The sequence below is a fragment of the Onychostruthus taczanowskii genome, unplaced genomic scaffold (genome assembly GCF_017590055.1).
Source record: "Onychostruthus taczanowskii isolate IOZ18803 unplaced genomic scaffold, ASM1759005v1 scaffold46, whole genome shotgun sequence".
NCBI classification, from domain to species: domain Eukaryota; kingdom Metazoa; phylum Chordata; class Aves; order Passeriformes; family Passeridae; genus Onychostruthus; species Onychostruthus taczanowskii.
The window spans coordinates 5,306,172-5,322,631 of record NW_024502125.1 but is presented as its reverse complement, the minus strand read 5'-3'; the positions used below and the strand labels follow the sequence as shown (position 1 = coordinate 5,322,631).

Below are 16,460 nucleotides of genomic sequence, written 5' to 3'. Positions count from 1 at the left end.
AGTTAAAGAATTAAAAAGGTCTTTGTTACAGCTTGGTTTTATTATTTGAAGGTCCAGTCTCTGTAAAACTCTGATCTATTTCATTGGAGCAGACTACTGATTAAGATGCACCACTTGATGGTCTACTCAGCACTTGAACATTTTAGACTGAAAAGACCTGATGGATTTTCTTGTCAGCTGATCTGAGCACTCCTCACCACTACCACCTGAGTTTGGCATAAACATTGCAAATCGCACAAGTCATAGAAAATTGAGAGAACCAGGATTTGAAAGAATAATATGAAGTCAGTTCTTTACACAGACTTCGTAAACACAAGTATCCAAGTACAGCTCTCACAGAAGTAACTTGAACTCCTCTTTCTGAGGGAAAAAAAGTAAATTCAGATTATGATAGTTTTGTTTGCTAGGAAAGCCTCTGGTTCAGTTATTGAAAAACAATGAATTAAACCAGTTCCAGAAGGCTTGAGAATTTTCAGTTAAGAAAGACATTTTTATCTACAGCAATTCACCCATTCTCTACTAAGCATTATTTTTCAATACACTTATTAGCATTTCATAAATCAGAATGAAGAATTTATGAGCTCTTTCTTGTAACAGAATTAGAAACAGTTAACTGCAAGTATGTTATTATAAAAAAAAAAAATCTATTCTACTATTCAGAAAGCTCAGTGTCAAGAGGGTTTTTTTCAGGGTGGGCATCCTTGGCTAATCATGTCTTTTTTTCTAACTCAAACTCTGCAACCTATTTATAGTTGATTTGAAATCAAGAAAGCATAATTCCCCATACCTTTTGTTCTCAATCTTTTTTACTTGTAGAAAATGACAATGTCAACCAATGTCAACCCTTAGCATCAAATGAACAGTTATTTGCCCGTGTGGTTCATGTATAGTACAAACTACTCAATTAGCTGGATAGATAAATTAATTTTAATTTTCAGTTAGGTTTCAGTCAGTTGGTATATCTGAAAGTTAACACCTATAGTACAATGGTAGCACTTATAGTTGAATTTGGTAGCACCTACATGTTACCAAAGTTCTACCTTTTAATCATAGACTCATAGAATACTCTGATTTGGAAGGGACCCACAAGTATCATCGAAGTCCAACTTTTGGCCCTTATGCAGGACACTGCAAGAGTCACATCATCTGCCTGAAAGCATTGTCCAATGCTTCTTGAACTCTGCCAGGCTGTGACCACTTTCCCAGGGGGCCTGTTCCAGTGCCCAGCCACTCCCTGTGTGAAGAACCTTTTCCTGATATTCAACCTAAACAGCTCCTGACTCAGCTTCGTGCTGTTGTCTTGAGTCCTGTCACTGGTCACAATAAAGAAGAGATCAGTGTCTGCCCCTCCTATTCCCTTTATGATGAAGTTGCAGACTCTAATGAGGTCTCCCCTCAGTCTCCTCTTCTCCAGGGTAAACAGACCAAGTGACCTCAGCCTCTGCTCATACAGAGCAGACCCTTAACCCTCCAGACCCTTAACCATTTTCATAGTCCTCCTTTGGACACTCTCCAATAGCTTCATTCTCTCTTACACTGTGGCACCCAGAGCTGCCCCCAGCACTCGAGGTGAGGCTGCCCCAGTGCAGAGCAGAGCAGGACAATCCCCTCCCTTGCCTGGCTGGCGATGCTGTCCCTGGTGCCCCACAGGACACGACTGGCCCTCCTGGCTGCCAGGGCACTGCTGGCCATGTTCAACTTGCCATCAGCCAGGACCCCCAGCTCTCTTTCCACAGTGCTGCTCTCCAGCCTCTCATTCCCCAGTCTGTCCGTACATCCAGGTTTGCCCCATGCCAGGGCAGAATCTCTTACTTGCCCTCGTTAAACTTTACACGGTTGGTGATTGTCCATCTCTCTAATTTGTTTTGATCTCTGCAGAGCCTCTCTGCCTTCAAAGGAGTCAACAGCTCCTCCCACTTTAATGTTGCCAGCACACAGTATTCCTTCGAATCCTGTGTCCAGGTGAATAAGTATGTTGAAGAGGATAGAGCCCTGCAGAACCCCATCAGCTGACTGGATGTAAAACACGTACTATTCTTTCCAAAGAAAACATCCCATTGCAATTTCATAATTGCCTTGAAAGGCATACGAGAGGAGGGATTATTCCTCTGTAACTGTGCACGAATTATTATCAGAGAAATGTCACAATGTCAAATGTGTGATTTGAAGCACCAGCAACCATACAGGAAAATAGATTCTTTTCATCCAAACTTGCATTCATTCATGCATGCATGCATTCATTCATGTTTAGCTCAAAGAGAAACAAATACACAGTTGTCATGTGGACTATCAACACAGATAGCATTTGGACTATCAACATGATATATATGGCCATGGGTGAATATTGGAAAACAACATGATTTCACGTGCTGTCACCATAACTGAGATATATGTATGATTGGGAATAATACTGTGATGTACTTTTGTTGATTGTGCAACAACTGCCTTGTAAATTTTTTAAAAGTATTTTACACTTCATAGCAACAAAGAAGTTGAAAGTGTTTTGCTTAGAAGCTATGCTTTTATGATTTGTCCCATTTTCATACCATTTTATGTCTGACAGTATACTTCACAGTACTTCACAAAAACTGAGAAACGTCTGCATAAATCAGAGCAGATCCTGAAGCAAGTATTGCTTTCTCTACTGATCCATGTAAAATCAATTCTCATTTACATATAGTACTCTTCCTGGCCTGTTGACAGAATGGCCCAATTGTAATGACTGTCAGCACAAAGATCAGAGTAATGATACATGAAGAGATATTAAAAATCATAGAAGTGCTAACACTAGTGTGCCTCACAGTCTACATAATTATGTGGGGAAAAAAATACACATTTGAATAGTAAAAATAGAACAGGTTTACTGCCATAACCATTTCGTCTGACCTGCCTCAAACCTCTTATTTTTCTTTATTTAAATGAAACTTCAAATAATTTCTCTAGAAAGCATGTAAGGAAATTCAGGATTTGCTGCTTCTGAAAGCGCTGCATCAATGTAGACAGTTTTGGTAGCACTAAATTTCACATTTCAACCATACCTCTAAACCAAAGGTGCTCCTTTGCATTTATTTGCATCTTTTGGACCAGGTTTTTCAAACTACACTCTCAGCATTTCTAAGGAAGTATTTAAAAAGTCTTTTGAACTGTTGGAAATGCTTGAATACTTCCAAGAGGCTTTTTTAATGCTTCCTCCCACGGAGGCAGGATTTTGTGACAGTGGTTCAAAGCCGAACCTTCCCTACCGTCCTTGTAGAACCTTGGTACAAGTCACCTGCAGCCACAAGCTGGGTAAACTGGTTGGCATGCCAACAGAAGGCGGGAGCGAGAGAGTAAATTCGTGTTTTACCAAGTAAGGCTTTCTGACTACTTTCGCTCGTCCACTTCACTCCCCAAACCGAAGCGGGTGTTCCGACCCGCTCTGACGGGTGCGGGAGCGGAGGGCCGGGGAGGCCGCACGGGCTCGGCGGGGGCCGGGACACCGGGAGACACACCGGGAGACACACCGGGCCAGACCACCCCCGCACGCCCCCTGGTCATGCTGTCCTCCGGAGAGTCTCGGGACTCCTCCCCCGGCTCCCAGCCAGCGCTAACTACCGAGGGCGGGACACAGCCCCCATTGACCCAGAGCAGCAGCAACGAACACGAGGCCGGCCCGTTACCGCAGGCCCTCCAACCAACAGCTTACGCCCAACCCTCAGCCAGCCCTGGAACCGGCCATTCCCGCACGCCCCACGCCCCTCGCCCGCCCCGCCCACGCCCACGCCCGGCTCAGACATGAGCTCCACTCCCGCCCGCCCCGGGAGCAGCCGCTCCGCCTTCATCCCTTTCTCCCTCCCAGGGCCATCCCACCCGCAGCTTCACTTCCGGGGCTGCCATTTTGGGCGGTCCGTGGCTGGTCGGCGCGGCGGGGCGGGCTCGGCCCGGGCCTGGGGCTGTGTCGGGGGCTGTGACAGCCGCAGGGGGGACACCTGCGCCGGACACTGTCCGGGCGCCGCCGCAGGGGCAGAGCCGCCGGCCGGGGACCGCAGCGCCCGCCTGCCCTCGCCATGTCGGACTTCGACAGCAACCCCTTCGCCGACCCGGACCTCAACAACCCCTTCAAGGTGAGGTTTCCTTGGTGTCGGTCTGCGCCGAGCCTCGGGGTTCCGCCACAGGAAGCAAGGAAGGAAGGAAGGAAGGAAAGGGGGAGGGGAAGGAAGGAAGGAAGGGAGGAAGGGCCCCGTGGCAGCTGCGGGCCGGAGTTTCTGCCCTGAGTGGGCCACGAAGACTCGGGGTGGGGGCAGGGCGCGGAGGATAGGCAGCGTTTCACAACTTCAGAGCTCTGTGTTTTCTTCTGTACTTAAGATAATGCAAGTCTTATTTCATATGCGTTATTTCGACGGAAGAAAAGAGAAAAGTTTGGGGTATTTTAACCCTAGCTTTGTGCTAGGGGTAATGCTACTGCTGTCTTTTTTTTCTTTCTTCTGGTTGAGCCAAATAGTTTAACTTAATGAATTAGAGAATGTGCTCTCTTCTTCTCTAGCCTCCTCCCACCGCCTTTAAGCTTACTTGTTTCCTTACCTTTGTCTGAAGTAACCAGGGTACCAATGGCTGCGCATGAATTCTATGCTGCGTCTCAAACTGCTTTGTTGTAATGTGCTATAAAGCTTTTAGGTTGTGCACTGTTGACTTGTCATACAGCTATGAGTTCTTTCTTCACTCACTGGCTTCAGTTGTCAAAACGAACTGACCTCTCTGGATGCTTCCCCTCCTGTTTTTTTCTTTCTTGTTTGAATCCACTTCAACTAACTTCTGAAGCTACCTACTTTGATAATATTAGTGGACTTTTTGCAGGCACTTTAAAGCACAGATAAAGAAAAGATGGCAGAGAATTTAAAATATTAGCTGGAATAATTAAAGTTTTTAAAAATTGAGGTGTCACATTTCAAGCCAAGCATACTTCTTCTGTCCTCACAGATGCTGGAAGCATAATGTTCCTAACATTTGTTCAATAGAGTTGGTCTGAATCATTGGTTTAGTTTTTATGGTCATAAAACAGAGGCAGTAGCATTCATTAGGCTAGAATTCCTTAGGCTAAGATCTGTTTTCACTTGTTGTATGCAGTGCAATGGTCATCCAGGTGAGCACAAGTACTGGTGTTGAGTCTGCTGCCAACAATAGTTTGGGCTGGTAGCAATGTCGGTGAGCACTGTTCATTGTGGCACCAAACACTGAAAAGGTGTCATTCTAGAATGCGTCTTCAGCAACAGAAATACATGATGACTTTCCTCCTACTTCCATCCTTCTTGTAATAGTTAATCAAATAACATCTAGAAAAATCCAGGGCAGTAAGGAGTATTAGATGCAAAATAGCTGTCTTTGCAGTGCTCATCAGGCTGTGTAACTGGTCCTGGGTAGTGCTGTGAGATCTAAGCTAGACACACACCTGAATTATACTTCCCCTTTGAAGATACTGCTTAAAATGCAAAAGGTTATTCCAGTTTCTCTGTAGGGAAAGACTTCTTTTGTAACTGTTGGGCAGAATCTATGTTCTGCTTCTTATCTGCAGTGCATAGTGATAAAAGGACTGTAACAGCTTCTCTGTAACTTGAAGCTCTCTGTTTGGATTTCTTCATTTGCAGAAGATGGTTCAGGAAAGCTGTGTACTTTTTCAGAGGCTTTTTCCCTTCCTTCAGCCTTTGCCAATTTCCATCACGTTCTACTGCCCATGAAGATTATCTTGCATGCCATTGCTTACCTGTGCATTTAACTTGAAGGGGCAAAAGGCCTCATACGTTAGCTAAAGCTTGATGGCCATCTTGTTGGCAGAACAGCTTTGAAATTAGTGGGTAGTAATGCATGTATGTATTTAAGTTTGTGTTCTAAAATACTTTATGCATAGAACCAGTATTTCCAGATGGACCCTTACAGCCTATGTCATATTGTCTAAATACTATCGTAATGTACTCATATTTTTGTCGTTGCTTGATAATTTTATGTATGATGTGATTAGTTATTTTCCTTGCTTTTGAAGCCGCTTCCTGTGCTAAGGTAAAATAACAAAGTAGTATAGCAGAGAAGGGGTAGTGGGAAGGCATCAGGTGGAAGAGTTGTTGCTAAGGTCTAAAGATAGATGCCGTTTTTCCTTAAACATTTTCGTTTTACTAGCTGTCTGTTATCTACAGGGGAGGTTTCCTGTATCTGTTCCTGTGCCTTTTAATAAAAAGATTAGAGAAGAGCTTCTTGCTTGATGTCGAATCAAATAAAAGTGTTTTCTGGGAAGATAAAGCATAAACACCTAATGCTCAGTATTTTGGGTAGTTAATACTTTTGGAAGTCTAAAAATAAATTATCTTCTAGAAAAACTGAAATTAACTTACCTGGCTTGATCATGGAGTGCTATGGATTTTGAGACAAGTGACTACCTAACCTTTGCATTTTTTTATTATTTGTGGCTTTTTTAAAGCCACAAACTATAACTGAATCCAGATATACTTTAGAAGTCATAGTTTTCCTCTCTAAATAAATGGCAATAGCATTCTGAATGCTATACCAACAAATCCAAAAGGTGGGTTTTTTTGAAAATCAGAGGGTACTGAAACAGATAAGTGACATGCTAACATTTACAAGCTTTTGATAGCATTAAGATTGTGCAGAAGAAGATGCATCCACATACCATACAAATGAAGATGTGAGAATCCTTTTATGATATGATGTATCAGCAATATGAAGAAGTACACACTTGGTATAACCTCAGGTAACATGATTGGAAGCGAGTTAGTAATGAAATCTATTCATTTCCTTTAGTAAGGAAGCACTAGTCATAGCTTGTGAGTGTGAATTCACACTTTGTAAAGTTCTCACTTACAAATGCTGCAGTTCCACAGCACCCAAACAGGGTGAGTAGAGCAGATGTGGTGATGGTAACTGCATTCAGTGCTAGGCAGATCTGTGGAGAGGAGACTGATCTGAGCCCAGGTTAGAAAGCCAAGCCAGGGTCAGGATCATGCCCATTGAAAGTAAACAGGATCAGCCAACAGTCCTCTGATGATCAGGTAAGGTGTTAGTGAGGAGTGGGGGTCTGACCACTTAAGAGGAGTTTGGGAATCCTTCAGGTCCTGACAGTCTGTCTTAAATAGGGTAAAGCAGCAGGAAATAAATTTTGTATGACAAAACAAAAGCACATTTCTAATGCAGCTGTCTCCTTGTGCTCTTTTTTTTTTTTTTTTTTTTTTTTTTTTTTTTTTTTTTTTTTGAATGTCATAGGATAGGTGATAGTTGTAGTCTTCTGTCTTGGGAGGGTGATACAGTTACAAAGGTTCTGAAATAGCAGTCTCAAAATTCGGTGTAAGTATCATTTGCTCTGAAACAATCAGCAATTCATCTACAATAAAAATTGTTAGTTCTGTGTTCTTGGTTTGTTTGTTTTTTTTTCTTGTTCTTTGTAAGTGAACAATCCTACTACTCAGAGAAGTCTTTTTAAGTAGAATTTCATAGGCCCTTGGATCTTGGCTGACAGATGGCAAAAGGTTTGAAAACTGACTGTTAATTTTCCTAACATATGACACAGTTATTTTTTGGTGGCTGTAGAATGAGAACTATAAAGACTGAGTTGTATGATAAATTCTGTTGGGTCAGATCATCTGATATTTTAGCTCTGAGCAGATGCACGTATTTGACACCATAGAAATTATGATAGTCCTGAAAATTAAGATACGTTTCTGTTCAAATGTGAATAGTGACCTTCAGAAGAATGCCAGATCACTATGTGATAGGAAGATTTTTCTTTTTTCTTCGTCAGATTTAGTGTGGGAGGGCATAATCAGAGCACACCTCAAATGTATGTATTGTTAAGTATTTGAGTAGTTTCTTTGAGTGGGATTAGGGATCCAGGCTGTGAATTGATTCCTTTGAGTTGTTGATCCAAAAAGACAGATCTTACGTAGTTTTGTCATGACTGACATTCTTGTTGGGATGGCGGAGGTACTCTGCCGTACCCAGAAATGGCACTGAGCTGCCGCAGCCCCATTGAATCCCAGTTGCCAGCTGTCGGCGCAGTGAGACACAGAGCAGTACACTGGTCCCAGGGTAACTTTATTTGATGGTAAACTTCCCCTTCTTCTGCCTCCCTGATCGGGGGGAAAAAGGAGCTTATATTTGGGGACAGGTCTCAGGGGAGGGTACAGTCTTTAACAAATCAGGAGAATTGGGAGTAAAAAACAAGGTGGGAACCACAGGGTATAAACCAATAAAAATCCCAAGGGAGGAGTTTCAGTAAACTGATAGAGTTTGGAGAAATAGAAACTAGCAACTAACAATAAGAAGAGTGACAAAAAGTGGGAACAAAAAGCAAGCATAAGAAAACTACCAAATTACAAATCAAACAATAAACCTACTAGTAAAACAAAAATACACTGCAACATCACAGGATTACTTGAGTCACTAGAGCTAAGCACAGAAGTAATTCCAGTTATAAGTTGGTTGTTACGCTTAATCTTGACTCACAGGAGCACAAATTAATTTCCTGTCTGATCTGGTGGGAAATACAACCAAGAGGTTTGATACTGAGAGCAGTTGTGCAAATGACTGCTACCTTCTGTGTCAGCAGAATCTATACAGTTTGTGTTGTGGTTGCTGAGGTGAAGCTAAAGTGATAGAAACTTAGAGGAATAAGGAGAAGTCCTGGTTTTTTTTAAGAATTGGGACCCTTATTATATAAAATGTTTGTGCAGCTTTAAAATGAAGCAGTTTCGTCATATGCCTGCATGCATAACTGAGTTTTAATTCCTGCATCTGACTACAAAATATAATGATTTGTCTGTCCTAAAGTTAGTATAGGACATAAAATATAGGTATTTTTCATGACTTTTACTATCTGCTTTCCCTTCATATCTACAAAAATTATGAATACCCCTAAATCTTGCATAAATTAATGCTGAACATTGTGGTAGTGGATTGTCCTTTAGCTGTTCTACATGGAAGTTGGCTTCCATGAGTACGCTTCACCAGTGCTGTAAGTGCACTGTAATATCTTAAAAATGTGAAGCATTTTAATACTTATTCAGTATCTTATAGCTGAATTTTCCCTCTAGATTTTCATTGAAGCGTTAGCACATATTGCCTAGTGTTATTATTGCCCTGTGTACTGAGATTCAACATTACAAAGAGGAACATGCACGTATCGGAGCTGGGAAAGGAGAATGGTTTGAGAGCAGCTGTGAGATGGGGGTGGTACTTTGTTAGGCATCCAGTATTCCATTGGAATATGGGGCTGGTGCAAACTTTAGGACAAATTTGGCCTTATCAGCCTCAGAAGTTCTTCCACGTTTCAGAGGTGGGGATCTTGCCTTGCTCAGTTGCTCAGAGCCCTTTACAGCTCTGCTTTCATGTGATGAATGTCACATATAACAGGCAGCATTTGATATGATAAACTTGAAAAACTTGGAATTGTGAAATAACTGTTATGTGGCTACTTGGGTATTTTTATTATAAGTCCAGAATTTTTTACCAAATGTTTATTCAACATGTGTGAATTGCAATGTCAGAGGCTTAATCCGGTGGTCTTATGCGATGGAGAAACACTCCAGAACCTGTTTATGAAAAGTGTGATGGATAATTTTCTCTTTGGTCAAGAAATCAAAAAAGTCAGACCAACAGTTGCAGGCATTTTGTATTGCATTTTTTTGCAACAGAAATTAACACTTAATTTTCTGACCCAGTGGTGTTGTCTTAGGGAGTACTTCAGAGAGAGCAGGAAGTGCAGATGTTACTGTTATTATAACATCTTCCCACCCCCAGAATCAAAATCCACAAAACTTCAGGATGAATTCTTACTTACATCTTACTTTCCAACTGTTTGGTTTTTTTTTTCTGTGTAGCTTCAGTGATTTTTATTTGAAATTGTTTTCAATTGCTGATGTGTTGTAAAAGCATTATAATCTTTATCCATATCAGTGTTTAATGTTAATAAATTCCATTTCCTAACGTCTGCAATAAAATACTGGTTTTATTTCCTTGATAGTCCTTGGGACTAAACTGAAAAAATTTTCTGTGCAGAAAATGCTTTTGTCTTTTGGTAGAAAAGTAGGTATCCCTCAAAATGAAAAGTTTTTTAGCAGTATGAATGACAGTTTAGATGGGCTGATTCCTAGTTCACTGTATTCCTTTCACTTAAAATCACAAGTAACAGTATAAGCTTAGCTGATGCTGGTTTTCAGATTATTACTATATTATGTATGTTATAGAAGTTGTTTACTGGTGGTGGAATAATTCTGGACCCATACCCAGTGAAGGGTAATACCAGCCATTGTTAGAGATGTGTTTACTTCTTCAGTTTTTAATTTGGTAGTATCTTCTGTGTTAGTGAAACTGGTAGCTGATGACTAGTTTTGGTCTCCTAGACAACAGAGGTCTGTTCTCTTCAATTCTGTTTTTTAAAAAGCTGTAAAAGCTCACATAGAATACATTATTCTACTCTGTTTTAAACATGCTTGTTTGTAGTTAATTGTGTTTGCACACTCTCTGTGATAACTGGGTATCCAGTTAATTTTATCTGTATCTGAGTGATGTGAGCATAATTTGTTACCTTGGCACAGAAGATGCTTTTAATAGTTCTACAGGTGGTCTTGCCAGTATGAAATATAAATGTGTTGCTCTTTCTGTGTTTGTTTTCTGAGTTTGTGTTACTGTTTGTTGGGGTATTTTTTATGGCTTTTCTATTCTTGGCATAAGAAATAGGTTGCTGCGTGTACCTATTTTGTCAGGATTAAAAGAAGTGTCTTAATATTTTGTTTTGAGATTGATGGTACAGGAGAGAGACTGCAAGAAGCAGGCAAAAGGAAAGATTTAGATGGAAAATGGTTAAATTAAGTTGTGCTACTTTCTTAAAACTTTGGTCTCCTAAACTAATTCAGATCTTGAAAATGTCATCTGAAATGACTGTATGACTTAAATGCATCAATAGCTACAATAGCTGGATATGAAAAATATCTGGTTTTAATTCTGTTTTGTGATTGTATGGCTAATAGTTAAATAAAAAGATCAGAAGCTGTGGATTTGAACTGGCAGGAGTTTGGGTAAGGTAAGGGGCTGGGTGAAACATGAGATATGGAAAATAAATTATAACAGCATAGATTCACTTATTCCTATGGAATATTAGTTTTTACTGTTTTTAACTGGTAGAATATGCATGTCATGCAAAATAGAAATTTCATAGCATTCATTTAAAGGCCACTTCTTCTGGGTATGTCATCCTGCATGTTTATTGGTTGTATTCATTATTCAAACCCTGAACAATTTCTAAATTCAATGGAGTTTTTTTGGTTTTTTTATTCTGCAGCAGTGAGTATGAGTGCTTCATCACTGTATTTAGATGAGTTGACATTTGCTCCATTTTTAAAATGAGATGCAGTGAGTGTAAGGTAAATGATTCAAAACAATTCTTTGTGTTTTGTGGGATGTAATGTCTGATGTCTTCAAGAATATTTTAAGTAGTGTTTTGAAATATGAAGTGTAGCTCCTGTTGATATCAGTCATTTGATGCAGTGTAGGTGTTCAGAACAATTAGAATAGCACCTACACCTGGGCACCCTGACTGTGAAGCGCTGAGGATAGTTCTAGCAGTGAATGAGTTATAGGAGAGATATGAATTTCCAGCTGGTACTTGCCTCCTTCAGCTGTGGTATTCCTCTTTTCCTGTGATGACTGGTTTACTTGAGTCTTTCTGTGTCACAGACTTCTATTGAAGTCTAGACTGTGTAATTCAAGTTTTCTGAATGCAGAATTTCAATGCTACTTGCAGTGGTGAAGTTCAATTTGTGTATTTCAATACAACTGTAATTTTCTTCCTTTGCTAGGTAATGAAGCTTTACTTGAATAGAGCTATTATTAAACGTCTTCTGGGTCATTCCGGTTTTTTTAGAGCTGCTGCTACTTTAGCAAACAATAGCAATATTTGGCAGAGGTGTAGCAATTGTTAATTCAAAATGGCAGTGGACTTTCAATAAAGGGCTTCTTGCTCTAATCACTGCATGTATTTAAGTGTTGAACTTATTTTTGAGTGCTAAGACTGTTGCTGTAGTACACCTTGTTGTCTCAGCATATGTTCTCTTTCATTGTTAGTGTTGGAATGTCACAGCAGATGTACAGGGAGATCTGAGGAGTTTTTGACCCTGGTCTTGTTCAAAACACTTGAAGAAAAAAAAGGGTTTCTTTCATCAGATATTTATTTTTGTTTGTATGTTGTATTTCTGAGTACAGGTTGCTCTTCTGAATTTGACTTGACCACTGTTTCATGATTTTTTGGAAATGGCTGCTGTTCAGTGTGTGTCTCATGAGTCCGATATTATTGCTCAAATAACTGAATTTATGGTCTGCAGGCTCAGTTGGGTTCAGTTATTTGGTTACTAGTGCACTCTTCAAACATAAGTTCATTATTGAAATATGCTTTTTAAGCAGCTAATTCAACCTAAAAGCCTAAGTGCTATTCAAGTCATAGTAAATAGACTTGCTGTTTCACTGTGTGGCTGATGGTTAGCAATCACAAGTTGCACATGTGTCTATACTTGAACGTTTTTCTGTGGAGGAGGAGATCAGGAAAGCATGAACAAAGTGTTTTATGTTCTACTAATTGACATTAATGTGTAAAGACTGGAATAAGTGTACTAGGCCTGACTAGGATGGAGTTAATTTTTTTCATAGCAGTCCCTGTTGTGCTGTCTTTCAGATTTGTGACCAAAACAGTGCTGGGAAGGCACTGATATGCTTTCACGTTGCTGTGCAGTGCTTGCAGAGCACAAGACCACCTTTGTTTCACACTCTTTTTTCCTCTCAGGGAATAGACTTGGGCAGGAGGCTGGGAGGGAGCGCAGGCAGGACCCCAGGTGACCAGAGGGATCTTGCATGCTGTGTAACATCGTGCTTGGCAGCAACGCTGGCGGTGGTGGTGGGAAGTGGGGGGAGCTGTTCCAAGCAGCCATTGCTCAGAAGCTGAACAGGCATGGTGGGAGGGGGTGAGCAATTGTCTTTGCTTGACTTGTGGGATTTTGTTGCCTTTTTTTTTTTTTTTTTGCCTCTACCTTCACCTCTCCTCTCTCATCTTTAAACTGTCTGTTTTCTTAACAACCACAAGTTGTTAAAAAAACAAATATTTGCTTTTTCCTTTTTGATTCTCTCCCATAACCCACTGCAGAGCAGTGAGTGAACAACTAGTTTCAGGGCATTGCTGCTGGCTACAGTAGACATACCACAATAAGATAAAAGTTTTCAGCTGTATACAAGTTTCTACTGTTCTGTATATTGAATTTTGAAGTTGTCTTATTTATATTAACTTTGTTTTAACTTCATCTTTTTTGATCTTGTATTGATGAGTCTAGGATACCAATGTATAATTCAAATGTTATATTTCATTATTTGCATATTTTTATGTTCTTTTCTGTTCCACATTTCAAGTAATTTCTGGTTAAATTTTGACAAAAAACATACCACACCACGTTTTCCCTCTTTTTTGTGGTTCATCTGCTAAGTATTTAGTGAGAGCCATTTTAGCAAATAACAGTAACAATTTATTAGTTTACCAGTTTATGCAAGACTTGATGATACTTTAGTTGGAACAATGTATTTGAGTCTAGCATGGTAACTGTTGCAGGCTTGTGAGGGAGACTCGCCAGCGTGGCCATTTTGAAACAACTAATTAAAGATGAGTCAAATGCAAGAAAGCTAATATTGAATTGCATTTAACATTGTTTTGTGTGCATCTTTAGAAAGGATGATTCTTGTTCAGTGACCATTGGAATACTGTTTTGGAGCTAAATGTATGCTTTAATGAAAAGGGGTTTGTGACCAGAGGGTGTTTTAAGTTTGCTTATATATATGAATTTGTTTAAAATAGACAACATAGGTTTTTTAATTTTTGAAGCAATGATTTTTCTTAAGCTTTTTTGTAGCAAACTTTTAAAATTGCCCTATACGAACAGTTTTGTGAGTATAGGTATTGAAATAAACAGACTTGTTGTCATTTGCTCTGTTCCTTTGAATTTTAGAAGTGATTTCTGCCCTGTTTTTTGTTGTTTTTTTTTTTTTTTTCTAGCTGAAAATAGGTTGACTGCAGCCATTAAGAAAATCCTCTTCCTGCATCTGCAGATAAAGTTCCTTCTAACAAGACTAAGCTAAGGCCATAATAGATGCTGATTATAAGAAAGCAGAGTCTGGATTTAAACTTGGATTTTTATTTTATTTAATTTAATAATTTCTATGTCACTTTTTAAAAAAAGTAAGTCAAGTCACTTAAAATATATATAATGTAATAGAATCATAGAACAGCTTAGGTTGGAAGGGACCTTAAAGATCATCTAGTTCCATTCCTCCAGCCATAGGCAGGGACACCTTCCACTAGACCAGGTTGCCCAGAGCTCCCTCCAGCCTGGCCTTGAACACTTGTAGGGATGGAGCATCCACAACTTCCTTGGACAACCTGTTCCAGTGTCTCAGCACCCTCACAGTAAAGAATTCCTTCACAATGCCCAATCTAAACCTACTATCTTTCAGTTTGAATCCATGCCCCTATTCCTGTCACTACATGTTCTTGTAAAAAGTCTCTCAATCTATCTTGTAGGTTCTCTTTAGGTACTGGAAGTCCACAATTAGGTCACCCTTAAACCTTGTCTTTTCCGGACTGAAAAACCCCAATTCTCTCAGCCCATCTCCATAGGAGAGGTGCTCCATCCCTCTGACCATCTTTGTGGCCTCCTCTGGACTCCCTCCAGCAGGTCCATGTCCTTCCTGTGCTGGGCCCCAGAGCTGCTGCAGCCCTGCAGGTGGGGTCTAGCAGAGCAGAGCAGAGGGGCAGAATCCCCTCCCTGGCCCTGCTGCCCACACTGCTCTGGATGCAGCCCAGGACACGTGTGGCTCTCTGGGCTGGGAGTGCCCATGGCTGGGTCATGTCCAGCCTCTCAGCCACCAGCACCCCCAAGTCCTTCTGGGCAGGGCTGCTGTGATCTGCCCATCCCCAGCCTGTGCTGGTGCCAGGGTTGCTGTGATCCAGGTGCAGCACCTTGCACTTGACCTTGTTAAATCTCATGAGATTCCCATGGGCCCTCTCCTAGAGCTTGTCCCAGGTCCTTTTGGATGGCATGCCATCCTTCAGCTGTGTCAGTTGCACCGCTCAGCTTGGGGTCATTTGCAAATTAGCTTAGAGCGTACTCAGTCTGTCTGTGTCATTAATGAAGATACTAAATAACACTGGTCCCAGTACAGATCTTTGAGGGATGCTGGTCACTGATGTCCTCACCTGCCTGTCCTCTATGTGCCTTAGCACAGCTGCTGGGAGGATCTGTTCCATCATCTTCCCAGGCACAGAAGCAAGGCTGACAAGTCTGTAGTTCTTGCAGTTCTCCTTTCTGCCCTTAAAAATGGCTACCATGTTTCCCCTTTTCCAGTCACCTGGGACTTGCCCTGAGTGCTATGACTTTTTAAATGTCATGGAGAGTGGCTTGGCGCCTACATCAGGCAATTCCCTCAGGACTCTGTGATGCATCTTGTCAGGTCCAACAGACCTAGGTAAATTTTGGTCCCTCAGGTGGTTATGAACCTGATCTTCTCTTACAGTGGGAAGTACTTTGTTCTCCCAGTTCTCTTCCTGTCATCCATCCACTTCAGAGGTGTAGGAAGAGAGGCTGCCTGTGAAGACTGAGGCAAAAATGTTGAGTACCTCAACCTTCTCTTCCTTCATTGTTACCAGTTTTCCATTGTTACCGGCTGCATTATTGGGGGCAAACTTCTTTGACCTTCCTTTTCTGCTTAACATACCTGTAGAAGCCCTTATTGTTATTCTTTTTGTTGCATGTGAAGGTTTTAAATGTATCTCTCTTAAAAGGGAATATGAATGTAAATATATATAACTATATATTTATTTTCTTCTCAGTCTTTATCAACTCCAGGTTTTTTTCTAATGTTGAACTAGACTGTTGGAAATGAGAAAATATCTATATCTAAAAATAATTTTTATAAAATAAGTAAATATATATATAGCTCTTTTTTATGTTTGGTGTACATATAAAATATAGTACGTTTGTACATTTATGTAAGTATATAACTAACAGTATTGAATAAATGGATTTACTAATTTTCAAGAAAGCCTACCTTTTATCCATTGTTATATTCTGAAAATGCAAAAATTTTAAGGCAAAGAAACAATGTGATAGAACCAGGCATCACATGGAATAAGTACAGGTTTTTTCAAAATGAGTTGATGTGGTCCATTGTGGTGGGCACTTCTGTTCTTCTGCAGAACAAAGCCTCCCTGTCAGTAGCACAGGGAACTGTTTAATTCCTGAAATAGTTTTCTCAAGCTAAATCTCGAGCAGTCTTTTTTGCTGTATAATTAATTGAGGTAGAAAAAAATTAAACTTTTTTCCTTAATTTTACTAGTTCAAGTAGAACCTGAATCAGAAGTGCTTTTGGCATTTTAGCTTCATTTTTATGAA

At 40.4% G+C, this 16,460-nt stretch overlaps 1 protein-coding gene across 1 annotated transcript in view; it reads left to right on the top strand.

Annotated features, from left to right (window-relative positions):
- Positions 1-3,862: 3,862 nt before the first annotated feature.
- Positions 3,863-16,460, top strand: part of SCAMP1 (secretory carrier membrane protein 1) — a 40,352-nt gene continuing 27,754 nt past the window's right edge. Inside the window, exon 1 of the mRNA XM_041414677.1 lies at positions 3,863-4,103. Coding sequence (XP_041270611.1) covers positions 4,047-4,103 — 57 coding nt within the window. The 5' untranslated portion in view covers positions 3,863-4,046. The remainder of the gene's footprint in view (positions 4,104-16,460) is intronic.